Source organism: Schistocerca serialis, chromosome 1, assembly GCF_023864345.2.
Source record: "Schistocerca serialis cubense isolate TAMUIC-IGC-003099 chromosome 1, iqSchSeri2.2, whole genome shotgun sequence".
NCBI lineage: Eukaryota > Metazoa > Arthropoda > Insecta > Orthoptera > Acrididae > Schistocerca > Schistocerca serialis.
Window position 1 is genome coordinate 693,285,041 of NC_064638.1, and position 23,406 is coordinate 693,308,446.

The window sequence follows — 23,406 nt, forward strand, 5'->3', positions numbered from 1 at the left end:
TAAGCTATTGCTGTGTAACCACTGCGCCAGAGGCCGTGCATTGTGAACAGGTGCTCGATCGTGCTGAAAGATGCAATCGCCATCCCCGAACTGCTGTTCAACAGTGGGAAGCAAGAAGGTGCTTAAAACATCAACGTAGGGCTGTGCTGTGATAGTGCCACGTAAAACAACAAAGGGTGCAAGCCCCCTCCACGAAAAACACGACCACATCATAACATCACCGCCTCCGAATTTTACTGTTGGTACTACACATGCTGGCAGATGACGTTCACCGGGCGTTCGCCATACCCACAGCCTGCCATCGGATCGCCACATTGTGTACCGTGATCCTTCACTCCACACAACGTTTTTCCACTGTTCAATCGTCCAATGTTAACGCTCCTTACACAAAGCGAGGCGTCGTTTGGCATTTACCGGCGTGATGTGTGGCTTATGAGGAGCCGCTCGACTATGAAATCCAAGTTTTCTACCTCCCGCCTAATTGTCAGAGTACTTGCAGTGGATCCTGATGCAGTTTGGAATTCCTTTGCGATGGTCTGGATAGATGTCTGCCTATTACACATTAAGCCCGGTCCACACGCAACGATATGTCTGCGCAGACATCGGCGCAGATGTCTGTACATGCAAAAGATCGCTGCAAATGTGGTGTGTTCACACGACACAAACCCCAATCTACTACTCGCCCGCCATCTGTCGGTGTAGAAAAGAAATATCAGTGGCAAGCGACTACGCTCCCCGTAAACGTCAAAAATTTAATTCAGTTATTTTGAAATATAGAAATGGAGGAAGTTCTGTTGTGGTCTGTGTTCGCAACTTGTGTTGCAAGAAACATTCAGAGCAACCACAGGAAACAGAGAAAGCGGTCAAAATGGTGTAGACAGTGGCTGCTAATAGCGAAAGCAGTTTTCTCACATAAATTTACTGCGAGAGTTGCAGGGCGAACCTAAAACATGGACAAGTATATTCATGTTTCTTTTTATAATAGCAGTTAATTTTCTATTATGTTTGCACACAAATATATTCTTTTGTATAAACTTTTGATAAACGTATGTGAAATATATTGTTTTACATTAACTCTCACATTGACACTCCAATTTCATCTTCAATTGTACTCCTGCTTGGTCTTGGCGTTTGTTGATCACTAAGAAAGCCAAGCAGATCAAAATGCCATAACGTTGGCTGGTATACTTGATCTACTCCTACACCAGATCTTCTAGATTTCTGAACTTTGGATAACTCTTTTCGGTAAACAGTTCGCAACGAATTTTTTTTTTTAATTATTATTACTGTTTCTCTGTTTGCCGAGGCGTCAACTGCCCGCAATTTTTCAGTTAGAACATTGTATGCTGCTGTCTTTTTGTCTCGGTCACTACATTCTTTACTTTTAATCTTCCACAAACATGGGTGGTTTCTATATATTTCAATGAATTCACTTACAAACTCTCGAGAACACACGAGTATCAGCCATTTTAATGCCCTTTGCGCACAAATACAAACAATAGACTGAGCAAACAGCTGTTTCGCGCCAGATTGCGGCGATCTCCTGTCCACACGCTCCAACTTGTCTGCGCAGTTGCGGTTTGAACCCACAGATTTGAAAGGTTTCGCTCAAACCGCCAACTCCAACTTCCAGGTTTGCACACACCTCAGGTTGGTGCAAATCTTCTGTCCACACGCAACGATCTCTCTGCGCAGAAGTGATGTGCGCAGACAGATCGTTGAGTGTGGACGGGCCTTTACGACCCTCTTCAATTGTCAGCGGTCTCTGTCAGTCACGAGGTCGGCGTGTACGCTCTTGTGCTGTACGTGCCCCTTAACGTTTCCACTTCACTATCACATCGGAAACAATGGATCTAGGGATGTTACTTGGTGTGGAAATCTCGCGTACGGACCTGTGACACGAGTGACACCAAATCACCTGACAACATTCTAAGTCCGCGGAGCGCCCCATTGTGCTATCTCACAATGTCTAAAGACTACTGAGGTCCCTGGTATGGAGTACCTGGCAGTAGGTGGCAGCACAATGCACCTATGCACCTAATATGAAAAACGTTATGTTTTTGGGGGTGTCCAGATACTTTTGATCACATGGTGTATGTCTGAATTTGTTGATTCTTAGAAGCTTCAGATTATTAATCGTAAGCCCGTCGACATCGGCTGTTCTTGTCCATAATTAAGTGTTTTCAGTCAGACCTTTTTGGCCTCACTAGATCTAATGGTTCTGGTTCCTACTGTGAAGTCTAATGCATAAGTTTCACCTGTTTCCTATAATTTCCCCACTTTCTACTTCGGGTTTCGACTAACTCGCAGTTGACTCAGTGGAGGCAACTGTTTTCTAGGAGGGACCTCGGTTCCGAGACTTCGCTGCGATTGGGCCGGCGGTTAACAACATATGTTTTAATTTTTTCACTTTCCTTAATTGCTATTTAGTTATGTTGATAGTCAGTCTGTATAAAGGTCAGTTTTGGTTTAGGGATCTTGGAGTTTCTCCTAACACAAAAGATGCGTTTTTGTTCTGCGTAACACATAATCTGCTGTCCGAGTGACGGTTTCCGGTTTATAGTGCACCTTGATCTATCTAAGGCGACTTTTACAAGTGTGCAGCCTGCGGTTAACAACATATGTTTTAATTTTTTCACTTTCCTTAATTGCTATTTAGTTATGTTGATAGTCAGTCTGTATAAAGGTCAGTTTTGGTTTAGGGATCTTGGAGTTTCTCCTAACACAAAAGATGCGTTTTTGTTCTGCGTAACACATAATCTGCTGTCCGAGTGACGGTTTCCGGTTTATAGTGCACCTTGATCTATCTAAGGCGACTTTTACAAGTGTGCAGCCTGCAGTACAGGTTGAGGAATCTACAGCTGGCTTTGTCACAAAACTCGAAATTATTATCTGAGACTATCTACTCGTCTTCAGACTAGCAACGGACCCGTACAGTCTAAAGAACGATGCTGTAAATCGATTTTATGAGACGTAACCAATCAGTAGAGAAATCACTCGCATGCTCGGTTTGTTTTATTACTTCATTGGTGGGCCCCGAGGTAAAGACACAGAAGGCGCATCGAAAATTGAAAAACTATGTCAAGTATTTTACTATCGGAAAGGAAATGATGAGTCGTTATTCAGTTGTGTAGCAAGTTTCTTCTGTTTGAAAGCCACGATGTCTCCATTTAGACATTAAATTATGCTGGTAAGTGTGTATCCAACATTCTCCATGGACATTGGGAGTCATTGCGAACCATCAGCAGCAGATACGTAATGGAAAAATACCTTTTTTATTCGAGTGATCATCTATGTCGCTCAGTCTCTTAGCAGCCTTTGTATCTTTGTGAATAAACTAGTTCTTATTGTTGGTCCCTTGTAATAGCATGTTTCTATATACTATTCGTAAAGATGTGGAGCAGATGTGATTTTGTAGTATTTAATCTGACCTGCTACGCAAACCTGCATGTTATGTTCCTGTATAATCATGTTTTAATTGTTATGTAACCGTTACCCTGTTGTCGCTAATTGTTTTGTGGACAGCACAAAAAACTGCCTTGCATTCCGGAGGCTACTAGCGTTTTCCTGCATGAAGCGCAGGTACGGTCAGATTCTCTAGCGCACTGTGACTACCTCTTCACCCTTCATGCTTCTCGTCTTTTATTGAGAGAGAACGCACGAGCAGGTTTTTGTGCTGACCTGCAGAAAATATTAATTTATAAGGTGCATCCGCATTTGCTGTTTTGTTGCTGCTAGTTTTAGTGAATGTTAGTGACTGCTAATGTGTAATAACTGCATTATTTGTTGAATGTAATGTTTCGTGGAATGTTAACTAGGCGTCAGCTCTTGACAGCGCAGTGCAACGACATTCCTGGCATGGGTGAAGCGCTCATTTGTCAGTGTTTTTCCAGATATTCTCAAACTATTGAGTCCGTGGTTTCATGGCGGTCACGATTAGCCGTTTGCAGAGAGAATTTTTAAAAAAAATTTACATTCCCCGTCAGCAGCATTGTAAACTTCTAAAGAATCAGGCTCTGTTTCTGGCGATTCAGCGCACATCGTGTACATCTTACATGTGTTTCTTTTTGTATGAGAATAAAGAAGAGCGCTTGCTGCCACGGATTTGCTATGATTCAGAAAAATACTATGCCGTAGAGAGAATGGGTACATTTTGGCACAGTTCGACGCCAACTTTGTCCCTTTACCCGTACAACCGAATACTGTACGAGCAAACTAACTAGGCGTTTTTTTTTTTAAATTTATTTATCTGAGGCAGTGTCGTCCAACAACAAACAGAAAAGAGCAACTTGTTCCGACCAAGGCAAATGTCGATATTGGTAATCTCCTAGATATTCCCAGAAGGGAATGTCTTGCCTCAGTGCCGTTCCGATGGTATCACAGGAAAGACGCGAGTGTTCTGCAACGACTCGTCTTCTTCACTTTGTTACTGAGTGAAATTATCGCACACATTATTCTCGTACGTACCAGTATTTAGTCCAGAGGTTGGTTTTTAACACTGTACAGCTTAGTGTAGAAGAGGCGTCCCTGTTGAAAGTGGACTGCAGCTTATTGTGGAATCCGAACCAGCACGTTTCACGTAATAGTACATGAGATGTTGCCAGAGGACCAGGGAAAAGATGTTAGAGCCATTGAGCTACCGGGTTTGTCCTATAATGTGTCGGACTCCATAAATAATTAAAAAAAAGCACTTAAGTTCCCGACGAATTCTCTGTGTAGTCCATGTAAGGCAACACAATCTCGCCTGCTTCTGTTCAGTAACACCTCAAACCACATGCGCGAGGTCCGCAGCTCGTGGTCGTGCGGTAGCGTTCTCGCGTCCCATGCCCGGGTTCCCGGGTTCTATTCCCGGCGGGGTCAGGGATTTTCTCTGCCTCGTGATGACTGGGTGTTGTGTGCTGTCCTTAGGTTAGTTAGGTTTAAGTAGTTCTAAGTTCTAGGGGACCGATGACCATAGATGTTAAGTCCCATAGTGCTCAGAGCCATTTGAACCTACGCTAGTTCCTCGACACGAGACCGCCATGAAGCCACCGACTTACCCATATATATATAAAAAAAAAAAAAAAATCTGTGGTAACCAAAAGGGCATACTGAAAGCAAATGCAGAAATAAAATAAGAAATCATTAAGTTGCTCACTGAGGATGATTCCTAACGTCCCGCACAGCAAGCTTTGCTACGCCTGCGCTGTTGAAGAGCTACGCCAGCCGTGCCAGCCTTGTAGTGTAGCGTGTAGCCAGTAGTGGCATCTTGTGAGTGTGTGTTGCAGCACGGCCGGACAGACTCGTACCGCGTGGCTACCATCCCGTCGCTGCCGGACGACAACAAGACTGCCGACGGCAAGGCTAAGGTACCCCTCTCACCTCTCTACAACTCCTGTCTTCTCTTCCTGTGTGGCGCTGCAACGCTTTCCGGCCTGGGACTCTCTACGAAAAGCCTCTCCTTCCGCCGTAGTCCGTGCTTTTGCATTTGTTCTCCATATAGCGCGTTCTGCAATGTTTACGTAGAGCAATTCGACATGTTTCCGCACAGAAAGAGTCTGCATGAGGTTTGGTTTGATGTACGGTACATAATATGCTGTCTCCGCATTACAATTACACGTCTCATATATCCACTCATCACTGAAACACATGGTATAGATTCAACAAAGTTTTTGAAAAATTAGTTTCTGACAATAAGTAGCAACAGAAGATAATAAAAGCTTTTGACGTGTGGTGCTACTGAGGAATATTGAAGATTAGGTGGGTGAATTGAATAACTAGTGATGAGGTACTGAACCAAATTAGGAAAAAAAATTATGGCTCAGCCAGGCTAAAAGAAAATGCTGGGAGGGGGGCAACTGTAGAGGGAGACCAAGGCTTGAATGTTATTAGCAAGTTCAAATCGATGTAGGTTGCAGTAGTTTTCCAGAGATGATGAAGTCACGAGCAATGGAAGCATCCAATGTGAAAATCATTCTGACCGCCTTTTTTGACTCCAGTGACGTTGTCCATCATGAGTACGCCCCCAGACGGTACTAATGTCAATAAGGAGTACTACCAAGAGGTTCTGCGTCGCCTTAGTGAAGGAGTGAGACGCAAATGGCTGGACTTTTGGGCAGCGACCGGTTAACATCTTCACCATGATAAAGCACCCGCTAATCGTTTTGGTGAAACACTACACGACTGTGGTTTGTCAACCTCCCTATTTCCTTGACCTAGTACCGAGTGACCTCCGGCTTTTCCCTGAACTGAAAAATCTCTGAAAGGGACCACATATCAGAACAGGAAAGGCATCATGCAGAATTCGACGGAGCAGCTGCCACCATATCAAAAGAGGTTTATCCAGAGATGCTTCAAGCAGTGGTTGAGATAGATATGTAGAAGCTGACATGAATTACTTTGAAGGTGACTAGTGTCAAACAGTTGTATTTGAATAAAGACCGATTTTGTAAATAAAAGTCGGATTCTTTTTTGAATAGCCCTCGTATGTTTAGAGTTATCGTACTGACAGTTGTGAAACGCATAGACATGTTCTGCATGCTACGCCGAATCTGTATTTGGCACTCTATGCGCCCTGGCAATTTGTTGCCTGTACATTTCGAGACCATTTCTTGGTTAGGTTAGGTTAGAGTTTTCGTTGTAGCACTGTCTGACAAAAACAATATGGTATGAAACCAATGTAACAGTTCTTTCTGCAGCAGTAATTTGCACATTGTTTAACTACGACGTGCTTTTTTCTTGACTATCATGTTTCTAGGTAACTGCAACCAGATCATTGTTTTCGCTCGTTATCGTCGCTGTGGTACTTCTCAAGTATTTCTCCCATTCGTATTGTATGTACAGTGCTCCTTTTCAATCAACTAATTAGCGTTTCTCAAAGTACCTCCTTGGGCAGATGTGGTCAGTTGTAGGGCTTTTGTGTGTCTGTAAGCAATTATGGCACTCGATCTCAATAAATTCTGATTTTCAATTTTTTGGGCGAGAAGGTAATTAACGGAGAATGAAAAAGTAATCGACCGAGTCATGTCACATCCGTTTTTCATTCGAGCCGAGATGGTGAGAGGAGACTTTCAACGTTGACGACGAGTCCCTGGTCGGTTTGGAAGGCAGCGCCTATTCTGTTGGATTCACTAACCATTCCATTTATCATCAACTAACACATAATCATAAGTATCTAGTACTCTGTCAAAATGCAACGTAAGAATATCTGTTAAAATGTCCTGTATCTTGTATCAAAGGATCGCTCTTAAAATCTAGTACCATCACATACTATGTTCTTATTTCAGTGTCGACGTTTGGCTTCATTGTGAATAAGGGGGTGATCACTTCTTATTAAGTGAAAATACGTCTTTTATATCAGTCTAATTTCATACGTTTCACTACGTCCTTTGCTCCACTTAAAAGAGATTTTCTAAATTTTGCGATATCATTTTAGAAAGCGTTTTGGCAGAAAATATAAGGTGACACTGGAGCCGCAGAACAAACATATGCATCGTGGTTTGTGTTGATTATTAATATACACGTATCAACAAAAATTTTGCATCACCCTGGTAAAAAAATATAAAAAAAATGAAAATGAGCGTATGGCATCGTTGGCCGCGAGGCCCCTATTCGAGGAAGTTCGGCCGCCAGGTGCAAGTCTTATTTCATTCGACGCCACATTGGGTGACCTGCGCGCCGGTGATGAGAATGAAATGATGATGATGACAACATAGCACCCAGTCCCCGAGCGTAGAACTTCTCCGCCCCGGTCGGGAATCGAACCCGGGCCCGCTTGCAGGGGAGGCGAGATACGGTAGTACCCAGCTAAACAGGCGGACACAACCCTGGTAGATCGTGCAGCTGTGTTACTATTGTGACTGTTAGTGTCAATCATAAGGTCACCCCTGTGTTGTCGTGCAGACATGGGATCGGTTCCAATTGAGATGTAGTATTGAGGATTTACACCGCACAGGACGTCTACGTCCAGAAGGTGCACAGGATGACAGATTTCTACGGCCTTTGAGTTAAAAGAATCACGGGCTGAGTGTTCCAGAACCGAATTTGGCGTTCGATGAGGCTGCAGGACGCCATGTATCGCATAACTGTCAGGAGACGATTGTATGATGCGAACCTCCATTCCCGTTGACCATGGCGAACGCTACGCCGTAACGACAACACCATGGAGTCTGTTACCGATAGGCAAGAAATCATACAGAATGGATTCCCCAGGATTGGCGTCGGGTGTTATTTACGGACGGAACTCCGATCTGTTTCTACCGTGACTATCACAGACAACGTGTTTGGAGACAACTCCGTAATATCCAACGCCTCCAACAGTGTTCCCCATGTGCTACAAGATGGTGATGGAGTGATGTTCTGGGGTGGCATGACATGTGGCCTCTTGTAGTTCCTGAGGGCAATCTCACTGGTCTATGGTACAGAGGCGAGATTTTGCAACCAATAGTGGGACAGGTATCTACAACGTTTTGGTAACAATTTCATCTTGATGACTATGCTCATCGTAGTGCCCTTGTGAATACATTCCTTCAGCATGCAAGGATCGTTAGAATGGGTTGAGAAACAGACGACTTAAACATTATTTTATCTGTACGCACTGCAAATGAATATATATACACACACCTCAGAGCCAGACTGTGACTGTGACTGTGACTTGAATTTCCAAATAAAGGGGTGATGCAAAACTCTTGTTCTATGTGTATAAAACAAAATGTGTTGTACATTACAGGTTTTATTCCCACGAGCATGTCGACATGATTTGCAATAATGAATTTTACAAATGTGCGGCACAGTAGCAGACTTTACATCGTGTGCAGTGTCGACACCGACCCTAAAATAAGACTGGAAAATCATGTATGCACCTACGCAATGTCTGAAAAAGTATTACCCACAAACAAAACTCTACGAATGTTGAAATAGCCGTTTTCAGCGGTATACTTGCTGGCTATTAACACCATTAATCGACTTTACTGTAACAATTTCGGTTATAGATCATCAGTAAAAGTATATTATTTAGCACTTTACGCGTAAAATCATTTTAAAATATTAGCTAATCTTAATCTCTGAAACTGTCAACTAACGAGGACTCCAGCAGGGTTTTAAAAGTATGACTTTCTATCAGTTTTGATATTTTGACAAAAGCGAAGGTTTACGGAATGTTCAATCTATGAGACGAGTGTATCTCTTTCGTTTTGGTAAGAACTTTGGCTTGTTGTGAAGAGTTTACTAATATTTATCGGAAATTCAGTTGTGATCGTTTGTAGCAAATCAAAGACTTAAATTTCCCTCTAATAAATCAGAGCGATATGAAATTCGCTTTGGTACACAGATAGACTTTTTTTTAGTAATTTGTGCATTAAACAAGGAACGTTCACAATGGTAATTTTCGCAGCATTATGTTTGGTTAAGTACTTTACATCAGTAATTTGCCTTTTCCTTTTTCCAAAAGAAAGCTGTAGGAAGATACCAAATCGTATGAAAAGACAATTTTTAAATTAGTTACTTGTTTGCCAGATGTATGATGTCTATAGTCGTGTACAAATTTGTATTTAAAATATTCCTTTTACTTACAGTCCCGGCGGAAAGAACCATCAGCAAAGAAGAAGAAAGCAGATAACTTAGATGATTTGAAACAAGAGTTAGATATCGATTTCCACAAGATTTCACCAGAAGAGCTCTATGCACGTTTCAGCACAAATCCAGAAACGGTAAGTATCTGCATTACACATCTGTGCCATTTTAAGATAAAAGTGGAAAATCTGTGACACGATAGGCATTGTGAAAGCATAAATTCTCAATTCTTCTCTTGCCTGTAACTTTGCTACTGAATAACATTAATTTCTGTCTCAGTAATTTATTTATCCAAGGATTATTTTTACAATGATGTATGTCGTCAGGAGAGGAATTCGTGGTGGTGTCAGCTTGATACAAGGAAAGAAAAGTGAAATAAACAGCCACATGAATGTATATGTGCTCAGTATGAACAGGCAGAGCATAAATTTCCATCCTCATAAATCTGGGGCCTTTGTCTTAAAAAAATGAACTCTCTCAGTTGGTTATACCTAACATATTGTGAATTCATTTACAGATTGTATTTCACATCGTACTTTTCAGAAGTTAATGTGTGTGTGATTGCTCATTTATTTAGTGAAGTGATTCTATTGAGAAATTATTTGTGTAGGGAATTTGGTTCTTAGCGGAGATGATGAAACTTTATATACTGATAAAGGTTTAATTGTTAAATTTCAAAAACATGTGAAACAGTCTCTGGTTGCTGGTATATAATCGTTAGCCTGCCCTTAGTGATTGTTGAGGGACAGATTCTTATACAGCCTGTGATTTATTTGCTCTTTAATGACACAAAATTAAACTGCATTTTCTCATTGCAGGGTCTAACACATGCAAAAGCAAAGGAAGTTCTTGAACGTGATGGACCAAATGCTCTCACACCTCCAAAGCAAACACCTGAATGGGTGAAGTTTTGTAAGAACTTATTTGGAGGCTTTGCCTTGCTGCTGTGGATAGGAGCAATTTTATGCTTCATTGCTTATTCCATCTTAGCAAGTACTGTAGAGGAACCTTCAGACGATAATGTAAGTGTTTTTGTATTTGGTTGTCTGTCTCGTATTTTGTCTATGATTGATACATTTTTCCAACTCAGTTTTCATATAATGATGTAGGTCTCTCTTTGATGCAGTCCTAAATATAATTTGTCATAGCTACATGGCTAATAACTGCTTATAAAAATAACCTAATGTCTTGAAATGTCCAATTAAAAAATAAGTAATAGGGCATTATATGTTATTCCAACTCGATTGCTAAGGCCCATGTGACAAACGTATTAGAAATTTTATGTCTAGTGAGTAATGGCTTGTATGTAACTTTTCAGAGGTTGAATTCAGTTAGTGGGAACCTGCAGTTTGTCTAACTTTCATAAATGCTGTATTCAACACTTTTTTGTCTTTAAATCATCTATAGTAAAAGTGGCTACACACGTGCTTGGCAAGCACACTGTCACTTTGCTCAAATAAGTGCAAATACCTTGTGCTTCTACACAGCTCAAGCATGCTTGTACAGTCATCAGTTTGGTGACCAGAATATGTCAAGCTCAGGGAGGAATGTGTAATTGTGTAGTAAAGAGTGGTTACAGAAATGAAAATCATATTCATGTATTAGTAACTTTCTCATTTAACTGAAGATATATCGTCATGATTGTCATAATTACCTCAAGATGAATGAAAAAACACTTTCATGACATAGTTATCTCAAGATAAATGAAGAAACATAATTGTATTTTCTTCCACTTGTTACACCTTTGATTAGAAAGCAGCATACACTCATGAGAGAGGCTGTAACACCACTGTGAGTCTCCTGCCCATTCATGAACCAAAACAAACTGAAATACTGTAACACTGGTTTATAAATACAGAGGTGACAAACAGTCATGGTATACCTCCCAATAATTTGTCAGACCTCCTTTTGCCTGGTGTAGAGCAGCAACTCGATGTGGCATCTCAACAAGTCACTTAAAGTCCAAATGTTGCTGGTGAAGGATTTTGTGCATGAACTGACCTCTCAATGATGCCTCGTAAATTTTTGATGATTCATGTCGGGCAATCTGGGTAGCCAAATTACTCGCTCGTATTGTCCAGAAACTAATCGTGTACAACTGTGGCTTATTGACAAGACACATTGTCATCCATAAAAATTCAATCACTATTTTGGAACATGAAGTCCATGAATGGCTGCAAATGGTCTCCAAGTTGCCGAATGTAACAATTTCGAGTTAATGATCGGTTCAGCTCAAACAGAGGATGCAGTCCATTCCATGTAAACACAGCGCACACCATTATGGGGCCACGGGGCCTTGTTGACAACTTGGATCCGTGGCTCCATGGGGTCTGCACCACTCTTGAACACTACCGTCTGCTCTTGTCAACCGGAATTGGGATTCACCTGACCAGGCTATGGTTTTTCAATCATCTAGGGTCCAACCAATATGATCTTCGGCTCAGGAGTGGCATCGCAGGCAATATGCTGTTAGCAAAGGCATTTGCTTTGGTGGTCTGCTACCGTAGTCCATTAATGTCAGATTTGGCTTCTCTGTACTAATGGATACGTTCAGTGTATGTCTCACGTAGATTTCTGCTGTTATTTCACACAGTGTTGCTTGTCAGTTAGCACTGACAACTTTCTCCAAGCACCACTGCTGTTTGTTGTTAAGTGAAGGCTCTTGGCTACTTTGTTGTCTGTTGTGAGAGGTAATGCATGAAATTGACAGGTGATCTTGGAATATTGAATTCTGTAACGGTTTCTGAAATGAAATTTCCTCGCCATCTGTGCATGTCACCATCCTATGACTTTCGTCACGTCAGTGTATTTCGTCACTACCAGCCCCTGTCTTGCAGCTGCTTTTCAGCTTTCTTTTCTCTATTCTGAAACTGGTTCTTAATGAATTTATCTTTTTGTTATTGTTCCTCTGGTTGCTGCAGGCTCTAATGCTTTATACTTTGCAAGAAGTACTTCTTATGTAGCATCTCTCTGTTCTTTGTTGTGGTATTTTTCACATTTAATATTCCTTAAGTGTGGATGCATTTCATAGGTACAAATAGACTCCTCCAACAGTTGGTGATTGATATTTCTGAGATCACACGTGCTGGCCACAGAAACATAGTATGATGTTCATGCAGATACTGTCTCAGAAATGATATATGCTTGCACAAGCCTCTCTATTCTTCGTACACACCCTCAAGCATGCTCAAGTTTCATTGCTTGCATAAGCATGCATAATCACAATTTTTATCAAGCATCAAGCTGCGTGTACAGTCCTGATGCTTGCATCACAAATTTATCCTACAGAGGGTGAAGCATGCATGTGCATGCATACAAGCATGCAGCTACGTGTGTAGCCAACTTAATACAACTCTCAGCTGTGGTCTTTCCTCACCCAGTACTGCATATCAAAACTAACATAATGGACTCTAATTTATTAAGTGAAGCAGTTACTGGTGTGTACTTTAAAAAGGCCAGTTAAAGAGCAGTAGAATCAGTCAAGGGTAGACCATTAATATGCCATAGTGAATGTGGAAATTGCTGCATCCACTATCCTATAATGCCATTATGTAAACTGGTCAGGCATTATCATGTGGCAGATAACCAACACAAACAATTTAGGGAAAGGCCAATCCCTCGCTTGCAAATAAAGAAAAATAAAAGTAATATAATAAAATTTGTTTTGCTGTGGTTGAATCTTTAAATTGACAAATTGTGTGTGTCACTCCTGATGATGCCATTTGGTTTCAAGATCAGATTCGAGTAACAAGGCTTGGTCATCTGTGATAACATCTTGAAAATAACCTTTGTTTGTTTCAGTGTGCTTCAGGAGAGACACAGCCATCCAGTGTTCTATGTAGTTTTGATGTTGTTTTTGTCTTTAAGTAACTTTTTTTCATTTGTTCTTTACACATTTTTTTGTCACTCATCCTCAGGGCCGATTGTATAAACAGTTTTTATCTTAGGTCAGAAAATGAACTCTGTTCAGGACTGTGCTCTGTTGTATAACACTAAACTTCAGTCCACAAAAGCAGGTTTAATTTTGATCTAAATTAGTGTGAAAAAGCTTGACAACATCGCTAAAATCAGCTGCCGCCACAATTACCTCACTTCAACTGCAGATACTGATTGCACATCATAAATACACAGTATTTATTATCAGAGGTGTGGTGTAGGAAAGGGGGACGAAAATAAGCAGAAGTTTTGTGATCTTCACATTTCTCCCCAGCCAAAAAAGATTTTATACTGGAAATTGTATTGGGTCATCATAAAAACATGCTGGAATTTAAAAAAAACTGAAAATGTGATTACGGCTCCCAAAGAAAAGGCGAAGAATTCACTGAATGTAAGGACAAACTGTGGCTGGAAGTGTTTGAAAATTTGTTACGTCATTATTAAGAAAAGGTGAGGAACCATTTGCATATGATAGAGTGAAATTTTAAGCCTTACTTTACAATTATTATATTTCATCCCTATGTTATTACCTGTCTTGTGTAAACTGGAGCAAAAAAAGTGTCCAAACTTTTCAAAACTGGAAGCGGTAATTTCATCAGGCCTATGGTTCAGAAAAATAGACAGAAGCTAATTGCAGGCCTGGAGCCAGAATTTATACATATTACCAGCCCTTAAAAGAATGCAGGTTTTCAGCCCGAATTTGTATGCAGTGTTTTGTTTACATTTTAATAGGCTCCAATAAATTTTTTGAAACAGATTTGATTCTTAAACTTCTCAGTACTTTCCACATTAACAAACCTTGCCAGTGGGGAAAGTGTAAAAAATTAAAAGACCTGCTGTGGGATTGAACCTGACATCTTGCGAACTGCGTTCAATGACGTTGCCACGGAGCCCCTGCCTTACAATTAGAAGTTGACTTATGTTTGTGCACTACTAGTCATGTTCATCAACCTGCATGCAGTTTATATGATAGCTCCACTTGAGCAATAAAATTATGCCTCAGAGTTGATCCTACATCACTGTGATATAATTTGAGATTTAAACAGTGCAGATTTTGGAGTTCAGCTTGATTGGAGGTCATTTTCTGTGTCAAATTAAGATTAACGGCTTTATAGAATTGGCTCCAAGTGTGTACACAGCATTTGGCATGGTTGTTGTACTCACGGCTTTTGTCGTGTTCAGTTAATTCACATTCAGTATTTGAATTACTCATCCAAAATTGATATTGTGATATTCTATGTATGAGTGGTAACTTTTACAGTGCAGATGTGTGAAAGATAGTCCACTTTTACTGTTTTCGTTCAGTGTAAAATGGAATGAGATTTTTGGATAATGCCATTCGTAGACATGAAATGTTACTTTTTTGTTTGAGATACAGTGCTGCCTCAGTGAGTAACTGATAATGATAAAAAATATATTTTTTTAATGGCTCAATATAGTAAGGTCACTGTGTAGGCATATCAATGCAGTGAATTATTCCTACATGATAATATATTGTTAACATGAATCATTGAACATGCAACCAACTACATAAATCATTCAATATACAATACTCCTTGTCTTTTGTTGTGGTAGTAAGTATAGTGTGTTTTATTGCCTTTAGTGCCATAGTGTTAAAGAGACTGTGACTATATACATGGGTAGTCGTCAAGTGTTAATCACCACCTCGAATAAACAAAATTGTGCATTAAAATTTTTGTTTGCTTGCAGTTACATGTCTTTAATTATGAATCACATTGAAATCTCCATGTCTCTGTAATGTAGCATGGTGCTGGAGCGGCAAACAACCAAATGATGCTGCTAGTTGATATGACTGAATCATTTTGTTTTGTCTGCCCTAGTGACATGGTGCAGGAATTTCAGTGCATACCAGAACTACAAGACTTGACTTGTAAACAAACGAAAACTTAATTACATAACTTCATTTTTTTAAAGTTGTGATTAAAACTTTGACTACCTTCTGTACAGAAGGTAATGAAACTGGTTATATTTGTGACATTTAAAACTTTCCTGGTGTCGTACAGTTAGTTGCATAAAATTTCAAGAGAACTGCTGGATGTCTGCAACTTGTTGTCTGGGCAGCAAGCTGGAGACATCCAGCAGTACTCCTGAAATTTTATTGAATGGGGTAGATTCTGCTTCATGATTTAATCTGAATAGAGTCAACCTTTTCTTGTTTTACAATGTTAAAGATTCTATAGCTACTCTATTTCAATAATGAGAGTGTCTCGTGTGGTAATAATGAGTGGGAATAAATTTTAAGTAAAAAATTGAAATAGTAGAAACTGATACTAAATAGCATAAAAAAATTGGTCACCTTAGCTTGTGCTATAGGCGTATCATAGAATATAAGATATTTGTGGAATTAACCCGTAGTATCATGGAATAGCAGTTTTAGTTTCATATTGTTGAGTGTTTCATGTTTGTGTTGTGTGTAAAAAATATGTAGAAGTGCTAGTGCCTTATTTATTTTGGGGCGTGCAAAATACTTCAATATTTACCTAAAATATCCACTAACACTACTAACATTTTAACCTTTGTAGTGACTAACAAAACTACAGCAATGTGGAAAATGGCTACACTCATCCATGTAGGAAGCAAGGAATAGAGCACTCAGAGCAAACAGCTGTGTTTTGTTCTGTGTAATCTACTCACCATTTGTTGCCCAAAAGTGTAAAATGAGTGGCCATCTTTCTTCTGTTACTCTACTGTTTCTATTGTATGTTACAATTGATAATTAAATATTACTGTCTTTCTCACTTATGCAGAACTTCCTTGTGGTCTAGTTTCCACTGTATTTATGTAAGCTACAGTTGTGTGTTTTAAACACTTGTCTGTTGTTTTGTAGAAAACACAGCTTAGAAATAGCTTTCATCTAATCCCTCTGAACCATTGAAATTAACTAAATTTCTGTGTGATTTTTCTCACCCAATCAACTCTTGCAGTTATTTTTGGGTGTAGTCTTATCAGCAGTAGTGATTGTGACGGGCTGCTTCTCATATTATCAAGAAGCCAAGTCCTCGGCGATCATGGAATCATTTAAACACATGGTCCCGCAGGTAAGCGGGGATAACCCGTGCATCCAGTGAATGTTCCCACCCTTGCTGCTTTAAATAGATCATATTGCACTTGTACCACTTTATGTTGCCAGCAGGAATGGGATGTTGTAGACATTTAGTGTATAGCCAGTGTTAGAGAAGAAGCTGTTGCCAGAAACTCAGATAAGTTGCTCTCATACTTGCCATACAAAGAAATGGCAGTGGTTCCTGAAAGCAGGTAATCTTGCTTCATTATTGCTATTCACCTTCAAGTGACTCACTCAGTGCTAAGTCACACTGTAAATAGTTCGTGTCCTGACAGGAATGAGATGCAGAACTTCAGAAATAATGTGACAGCTGATGCTTCTCTTAGAGAATGCCAGTATTCTCCCCAAAACTTCCTATGCTGTCTTCCCAGAATTCCTTAGGCTGCTGTATTCCCAGTGCTTATTGTGATATGTGTAGTGCAAATTAATGTGTGTACCCTTTTATATGTATATGTGTGTGTCTGCCTTGTACAAGCTTGTGCTCGTCCAGAGACCGGAAATCGTACGTATTAATTATTGCATAACCTTTCAACTGAGAATCACACTTTCAGTTGTACCTGGGTATTGTGCTGGCTGCGGTGGTTATCATCACTGGCATCTTCTCGTATTATCAGGAAAGCAAGAGTTCTAAAATTATGGATTCTTTCAAAAACATGGTTCCTCAGGTAATTATCTATACATATATTTTTGAAATAAGAATTTGATTTTTAATTTTATTCTAAAAATGAGGCATGTGATCTTCATTCATTTAAGACAAAAGTTTAAAGTGTAAATAAGCATATAGTTGACACTGTTAAATACTGGTTAAAGGCCAGATGGTCTATTATATTTAAGATTAAGTGCTCTGCCACATCTGTTCTTTTCTTCAAAATATTATTTATTTATTTGTATATTTGACACCCATATCATCATACAGAGGGGTCCATAAAAATGAAGACACCCTTTAATAGCCAATATCAGTGGAACAAAATGACATACTGGTACAGTTCTTGCAGGTTGGAGGGGGGGGGGGGGGGGGGGGAGGTTATTTATGTGTTCAAAGTGACTCCCATTAACAGCAGTCAATGAAGCTGAACTGTTAACTGAACTGTAGCCACCAGTGGTGCTGGTGTGATAACCGCATAGGACACCTTGATGGTTTCACGTAGCTCGCTAAATGCAGCAGGTTTCTGTTGATAAACTTCATTTTTCAAGATCCTCTGTAGGTAGAAGTCAAGAGGTGCAAGGTCTGGAGATTGTGGTGGGTACTCAACAGCTTCTCTTCAACCTATTCATTGTTCAGGTAGATTTTCATCCAAGTAGGCTCTGACATCTCTTTGAACACATCTCTGTTGTCAGTAAAATCTTTCATTTCCGAACATCTCTTGGATGGCAGGTAAAATCGATGTTTGCAGCATATGAAGCTACACCTCACAAGTTACAGTACCTTCAAAGAGGAATGGGCCAATCAAATTGTGTGGTGCCAGATCACACCATACATTAACACGCGATAGGTTAATGTGAGACCAGATAACCATCCCTACAAACCATTCATCCACTTGTAGCATGCCTGCAAACCACTCGCAGTAGTCCATCCTTCGATCCATGTCGTCCTTGTTCATAGTGTGCAGCAATGTTGGATTGTAAACTTTCCACTTTGCAGCCTTCAGAATTCATCATACACTTGATCAGCTTAACGCGCTTCCATGTGCACCCTGCTTCACAGATTTTTGAGGTGACGTAGTAAAATGTTGCAACACAGCAGCTCTGGAAGCTGGACTTCTTGATGTTTCTGGTCAGCCAGACCTTTCCTTATGCACATTCTGAACAGTACCATCAGCTTCAAATGCATCCCGAATACTATAAATTATTGTATGTGTTGATGGCAGAGTTTTGCACGCATTACACCATTGCCGTTGCACCTCCATCGTGTTTTCGTACTTCCAGTACCACTTCAATATAGCCTTGGGGTACTGAAATGACAATCTTACTTCATTCATTGCTATACTGTCGCCCTGGAAAACACACGCCAAAATATGTTTAGGAAACAATGGAGTATGCTACCGTGGCAAAAAATATATCATTTTGTTTCAAAGATATTAACTATCAAAGAATGTTTACATTTTTCTTGATCTCATTTGCGCATACGACAGTAAGCATACGCTTAAGAAAAACTGTGATTTGCTGTCTATATCAGGAAACTAAAATTGTGAAGTTTGGTTAACAGAACACCCAATTGTACTCTGTTTTGTCTCTAGTCTGTCACTGTGATGAACACCACAATCAACATACAGACACACATGCCGATGAGCATTCAGAATTTTCTTGGTGTGAAAAAAGGATCATATTCAGCAGCTCGTAACTGTTAATTTAGGAAGAAATAAAATTTTAGTTTTATCCTGTATGCGTCAGAGATGTAGATTTATATTTTTATAAGGTTAGGAATGTTGGCATATTATCTAGAAGTTTGCAAACTGTGCTAACAGTAAAGGTTAAGTTCTTGACAGATCTGCACCTGTGCAAAGATGCCCATTTGCTTCAGTGCCAAAAATGATTTTGAACATAGTGCAGTTATCTACAGAAGTGAATCTTGATTTAAACAACATTTAATGCACTGACACTTTTTGTTGCCAGTGGAAAGCCAGTTAATAGCAACAGTGGTCAATAGCTGCATATGCCTTGTGAAGAATGGTTTGATATATTCTTACTCTAAAGAATATCATTGTTGTATCAGGAAGTCGTCAATGTTACTGAATATTGTTTAGTAATGGTTAACTGCAATACTATCAGGACCGTGGTATATTACAACTTTTCCATTTTCCATTAGTGTTTCTCATTTCTACAGTAGTTATTGCATACAGAAAAGAGGCTTTAATCATTTGGAATTTTACATAATTTCCTGAATCATATTTGTTTTTAATTAAATTTCGTAATTTATTCATCCAGATTTGCTTCATTTAGCTATTCCTAATTTTATTGATGTCTTATTGGTTAAATTTTATACTATTATTATTTTTACTTCTAAATATACCTGTGGCATCTTATGCATGTTTGACAGCTTTTTTTATGTTAAAATATCAGAGTTTTGTTTATTTATTATGCTTTATGTTGTCCAATCACTTGCCTGAAATTGTATTTCATCAGCTGGGACTACAGTATCATAGCAGTGCTCAAAACAAATTTAAAAGAAATGGTTAAATTTTTTGTGCAGATTGGTGTGAGACAACACACGCGCGCGTGCGCGCGCGCGCGCACACACACACACACACACACACACACACACACACACACACACACACACACACACACAATATCCTTATTTTATCTCCATTTGTTACTGTTCATATTAAATAGTTGATTCTACAATTTGTTTAATGTACATTTTTACTACAACTATTACCCCAGTAATAGTTGTAGTATAAATGTCCTTTAAACAAATTGTAGAATCAGCTATGTAATAAGATCAGTAACTACTACTCTTCCCAGACATGGCGTTGTGCCAGTCTTGGGTGGAAGAGGAGTGTGGTTGCTTTCACCATCATATCTCCCTTCGTATTTCATCTTATAAATAAGTAGTGGTCAGTCCTAGTAATCAATGATTCATCATAAATCCATAATTGAGCATTATGATAATAACTTGATTACAACCTGTGAAGGCTATACAACATTCTGAGATAAGTAGAAGGTGCACTTTGATCGAAAGCTGAAACTGAGTTGCACTCAGTAGCTGATTGGCAGATAGATAGATAGAGAGAGAGAGAGAGAGAGAGAGAGAGAGAGAGAGGAGGAGAATGCAGATGGTGGCTAAATATACAATGAGTATTGCAGTAAGATAGATTATACATTAAGAAAACATGCAGATATGAGAGTGAGACAACAGAAAATACTCTTCCATTTTCTATAGTAATATGGTGGTAGTACCAGCAGTTTTACGCGTTTAGAGATCAGCATGACCTACAATACAGAGGCAGAAGAGGGGGTGGGTATGTTGAAGTAGACCAGATAAGAAGAGGGGAGGGAGAGCACATGGGGAAGGATACCAGTTGTTACCCACAGCCTACTATGCTACATCCAATTCTCCACTGATTCTTCACAATTCTTCTTCTTTTCTTCATTTCCCAGTTGGTATTGTGCTTGCCTTTGGTGAAGCCATCTTCCTCTAGACCAACATTCTCAGTGCCCATGATCTTGTTGCAATTGCACTTACCTGTACCAGATGAATTTTCATCCTCCTTTCATGTAACTGTAACAAACATGAAATTTCTTCTCTTTTGAAGATACCACCAGAATGTTTGCCATGTCATGCACACATGAATTACTCCTTCTGGTGCCACATTGTAAATGGGCGGTGTTGGGGAATACTTTCTAGTCCCGTAGAAACCTAAAATACCCGCATCTCCGTTAAGCCTCAAGAGGAACACAGTAATATACAATCTGGACTCACAGTTTAGGATTGCCAACAACACCTCCAATTTAAAGTCCACCATGAATTACATGCCAAAATGTGTCTCCTAATACAGCTTGGTAGCATATGGATGCTGCATTTGCAGTGACAAGCCATCACTTGTGGTAGGCTGAGCGTCCTGGAGAGGTCTTCACAGACAGAAACTACCCTCCTTAGTTCAAAATAGATTTGTGTCCTATCGTCCATCAATCCTAACACACTTGCTGACCATTGGCAAAGAAATATTCCTTCACTTATCTTTCTGTACTGGGATGATTAAATCAGGTTCTCCACCAAGACATTGACTATCTTTTGATCCCTGAAATGAGGACTGTTGTCTTCAACACCATATGCCATGCACCCAACCTGCACAACATCCTTGATCTGTTCCTATACCTCTCCTGCATCTAACCTCTTCCCATGGGCTATGTCCCTGTGGAAGGCTCAGATGCAAGACTATCCCATTATCAGCCAACCACCTCTGTCTGCAGCAAAGTCATTAACTTTTCTTGCTCCACCGAAGACAAAGTAACACATGGAACAAGCAAAATTATATATAATAACACCTTTGCCACATCCACTTCAAATTTTTATGTGTGAATAAGGCCATTGATAAATCACCCACTATTTTGAATGGCCACAATCAAGCTGTGGCCATAGTCTGAGGATGTTGCGCAACATGAAGTGGTTGATTTCAACTGCAACTTCACAATCAGTGCCATTTGTAGTCTCTCCACCTCCATTAGTGTTCTGGACTGCACAGATTTGGTGGAGGGGGGCGGTACTCTCTACAATACACACTTCAGTTTCATGACCCTCTCCCTCTTTCCATTTTCAGTCTAAACTAGCCCACTGAATGAATTGGTTCAGCGCATTGGGGAGAATGGCATTGGAATGTATGGCCAATCTAATTTAGGTTATGCATGGTTGCCCTCGTCACTCTTTGGTTTTACATGATTGCTTGTTAAAATAGAGATTTTTTTTAATAAAATTGTTCCAATTCTAATGGCCTCACAGTTGACAGGAAGTTAATTCTTAAGTTTCTTTCCTTCTTTTCTAATATATACTGTGTAGGGATTATGTTGTAATGAAATTATTGACATTAGAGTAACTAATGAAGAGGCGTTGAATTGAAATGTGGGTAAAAGGTTGATATAAGACATCCTGAAGCATCAAAGAATAACTACTTTGGAAATGAATGGAAGTGTGGGGGCTAAAAATTGTAGAGGTAGAGCACAGCTTGATGTAGATGTACATTAAGGAGAGATGTTGCAGTAGTTACACAGAGATGGAGAGACTTGTACAGGATAGACTAGCATGGAGAGCTGCATCACACTAATCTTCGGCCTAAAGAACACACTAGACTTCAGGGCCTAAAATATTGTATGGAAACTTTAAGAAAAAAATTTGCAGCACATCATTGACTGCAATCAGAAAGTTGCAAGTGAATATGATAATGAATATTTTTACTATTAACCGGAAAAATGTGAAGAAAGAATGAATTCAAAGTCCGACACCCTCAATTCTAATTCTGTAGTAACAGGCAAAGTTTGGTGACTATCTGGAACAGCATTTGCTAACACACTTTGGTTCAATATTTGCTGAGATTAATCAGTTCTCAATATGTTCTGCAATCATTGGTGACAGTTGATGAGGCATTTTATATTCTACAGTGATATTGATGAGGCAATCATACTGTGAACTCTGCTGCAAAGGCCATACAATATAGCTTTTACAAAATCCTTAAGAGTAATGTGTATCAGTTACATACACAATATTATTGTGTGTGTGTGTGTGTGTGTGTGTGTGTGTGTGTGTGTGTGTGTCACACATCATTGTTCGATAATTTTTGTAATGTACTGAAGAGATACGGAATGGATAGTGTCTTGAAAGGAGGATATAAGATGAACATCAACAAAAGCAAAATGAGGATAATGGAATGTAGTCGAATTAAGTCAGATGATACTGAGGGTATTAGATTAGGAAATGAGACACTTAAAGTAGTAAAGGAGTTTTGCTATTTGGGGAGCAAAATAACTGATGATGGTCGAAGTAGAGAGGATATAAAATGTAGACTGGCAATGGCAAGGAAAGCGTTTCTGAAGAAGAGAAATTTGTTAACATCGAGTATGGATTTAAGTGTCAGGAAATCGTTTCTGAAAGTATTTGTATGGAGTGTAGCCATGTATGGAAGCGAAACATGGACGATAAATAGTTTAGACAAGAAGAGAATAGAAGCTTTCGAAATGTGGTGCTACAGAAGAATGCTGAAGATTAGATGGGTAGATCACATAACTAATGAGGAGGTATTGAATAGAATTGGAGAGAAGAGAAGTTTGTGGCACAACTTGACTAGAAGAAGGAATCGGTTGGTAGGACATGTTCTGAGGCATCAAGGGATCACCAATTTAGT

At 39.7% G+C, this 23,406-nt stretch overlaps 1 protein-coding gene across 8 annotated transcripts in view; it reads left to right on the plus strand.

Annotated features, from left to right (window-relative positions):
• LOC126480749 (sodium/potassium-transporting ATPase subunit alpha) overlaps positions 1-23,406 on the plus strand; it is a 633,888-nt gene that overhangs the window by 522,767 nt on the left and 87,715 nt on the right. For 5 of the 8 annotated variants that reach the window (XM_050104075.1, XM_050104066.1, XM_050104049.1 and 2 more), the window contains exons 2-5: positions 5,268-5,348; positions 9,552-9,686; positions 10,368-10,571; positions 17,122-17,235. In XM_050104075.1, the coding sequence (XP_049960032.1) occupies positions 5,268-5,348; positions 9,552-9,686; positions 10,368-10,571; positions 17,122-17,235 (534 nt within the window). Of the gene's footprint in view, positions 1-5,267; positions 5,349-9,551; positions 9,687-10,367; positions 10,572-16,430; positions 16,545-17,121; positions 17,236-23,406 lie in introns of all 8 variants that reach the window. The other 3 variants (XM_050104093.1, XM_050104041.1, XM_050104083.1) reach the window with 2 other exon arrangements.